Source organism: Buceros rhinoceros, unplaced genomic scaffold, assembly GCF_000710305.1.
Source record: "Buceros rhinoceros silvestris isolate BGI_N320 unplaced genomic scaffold, ASM71030v1 scaffold22871, whole genome shotgun sequence".
Lineage (NCBI taxonomy): Eukaryota > Metazoa > Chordata > Aves > Bucerotiformes > Bucerotidae > Buceros > Buceros rhinoceros.
Genome location: NW_010393970.1, coordinates 2003 through 3452, shown reverse-complemented (window position 1 = coordinate 3452; position 1450 = coordinate 2003). Strand labels below are relative to the sequence as shown.

The window sequence follows — 1450 nt, the reverse complement described above, 5'->3', positions numbered from 1 at the left end:
CGTGGCAGGTACAGCGCCGACGCCAGGGTCGTGCGCTTCGTGAAGGCCAAGAGCATCGGGCTGCAGCTGGCCGGCGGCAATGATGTGGGCATCTTCGTGTCAAGCGTGCAGGAGGGGAGCCCGGCTGACAGCCAGGGCGTGCGGGAAGGGGACCAGATCCTGCAGGTACCCGGGGCTGGGAACGGCTCTGAACACTGCTGCACCAGGACTGGCCCCATCCCCCTCGGGCCTGATTCCTCCCGGGGTTTGGATTTCTCCTGCTGGGCATCATTCTGGGTCAGATGCTTGTGGCCTGTGGCCCTTGGGCTGGCTCTGGCAGCACTATCCGAGGGGACGGTCCTGTCTCTGGCACCGTACCGGCACCCAACAGGATCCAGGCACTGCCTCAGCGGGGTCAGGCTTTCCAGGGGTTGGGGCAGGCACTTGAGTGACAGGGACCAGTTTCCTCTCCCATACTGCTGTCCCCGGGACCCCCCCGGTTCCCGCACCCTCCGTCCCCCTGGTGGGGCCATGTCCAAGTGTTTTTCTGTGGCAGGTGAACGACACCAGCTTCCAGAACCTGACCCGCGAGGAGGCCGTGGAGCATCTCATGCGCCTGCCACCAGGCGAGGACGTCACGCTGTGGACCCAGAGCAAGCAGGACAGTGAGTCATGGCCAGTCTCACCCCTATCCTCTGCCTCTTCTCAGTGAGCACCAGAGCTGCTGGACTTGCCTCAGCCCTTTCTGCCCCGCAGGGTCCTTCTTCCCTGCACCCCCCTCTCCTCCTCCAGAGAGGCGATGGGATGGACCAGACCATCCTGGCCCTGCTTGTGCCTCAGCACCCAGGAGCATGGGGGCTTTCTGGCTCCGTGTCGTAGCCTGCACAGGCTGGTGTGAGCTGGAGGGTCAGGTCCTGCTGTTCCCAGCAGGCCTGAGAGAGCCATGGGAGGAAGAGGTGTCCCAACGCCCTTCTCAGCAGGAGGGGCTGTGATGGGGGCTCCTGGCCAGCCCAGCTCCTTCCCAAATCCCTCCAGCACCTTCCTCTCCTGCATGTTCCTGCTCAGCCACCTCTTCCTCTGACAGTCCCTCTCACCCTGGGCTCCAGTTTACAGGAAGATGATCTCATCCAACGTGGGCGACTCATTCTACATCCGGACGCACTTTGACTTCGAGAAGGACACGCCGTCGGGGCTCAGCTTTGTCCGTGGGGACATCTTCCACGTGCTGGACACAATGTACCGGGGCAGGCTGGGGAACTGGCTGGCTGTGCGCATGGGCAGGGACCTGCAGGAGCAGGACAAGGGCATCATCCCCAACCAGAGCAGGTAGGGAGGGAGCCAGGAACAGCCCCAGGAGGAGCAGAGCTGGGGGCTGGCTCCCCAGTGAGATGGGGACATGGATGGCAGCAAGAGGCAGGCAGGGGCTGGTGGAGCAAGGGTGGGGAGCGTGAGCCATGAAATCCCTGCTCGG

At 63.8% G+C, this 1450-nt stretch overlaps 1 protein-coding gene across 1 annotated transcript in view; it reads left to right on the top strand.

Annotated features, from left to right (window-relative positions):
- The window catches only part of TJP3 (tight junction protein 3), a gene marked incomplete at its 3' end in the record, with an annotated part of 8128 nt that overhangs the window by 4681 nt on the left and 1997 nt on the right, over positions 1–1450 (top strand). The window contains 3 exon segments of the mRNA XM_010145089.1: positions 9–165; positions 536–644; positions 1086–1305. Coding sequence (XP_010143391.1) covers positions 9–165; positions 536–644; positions 1086–1305 — 486 coding nt within the window.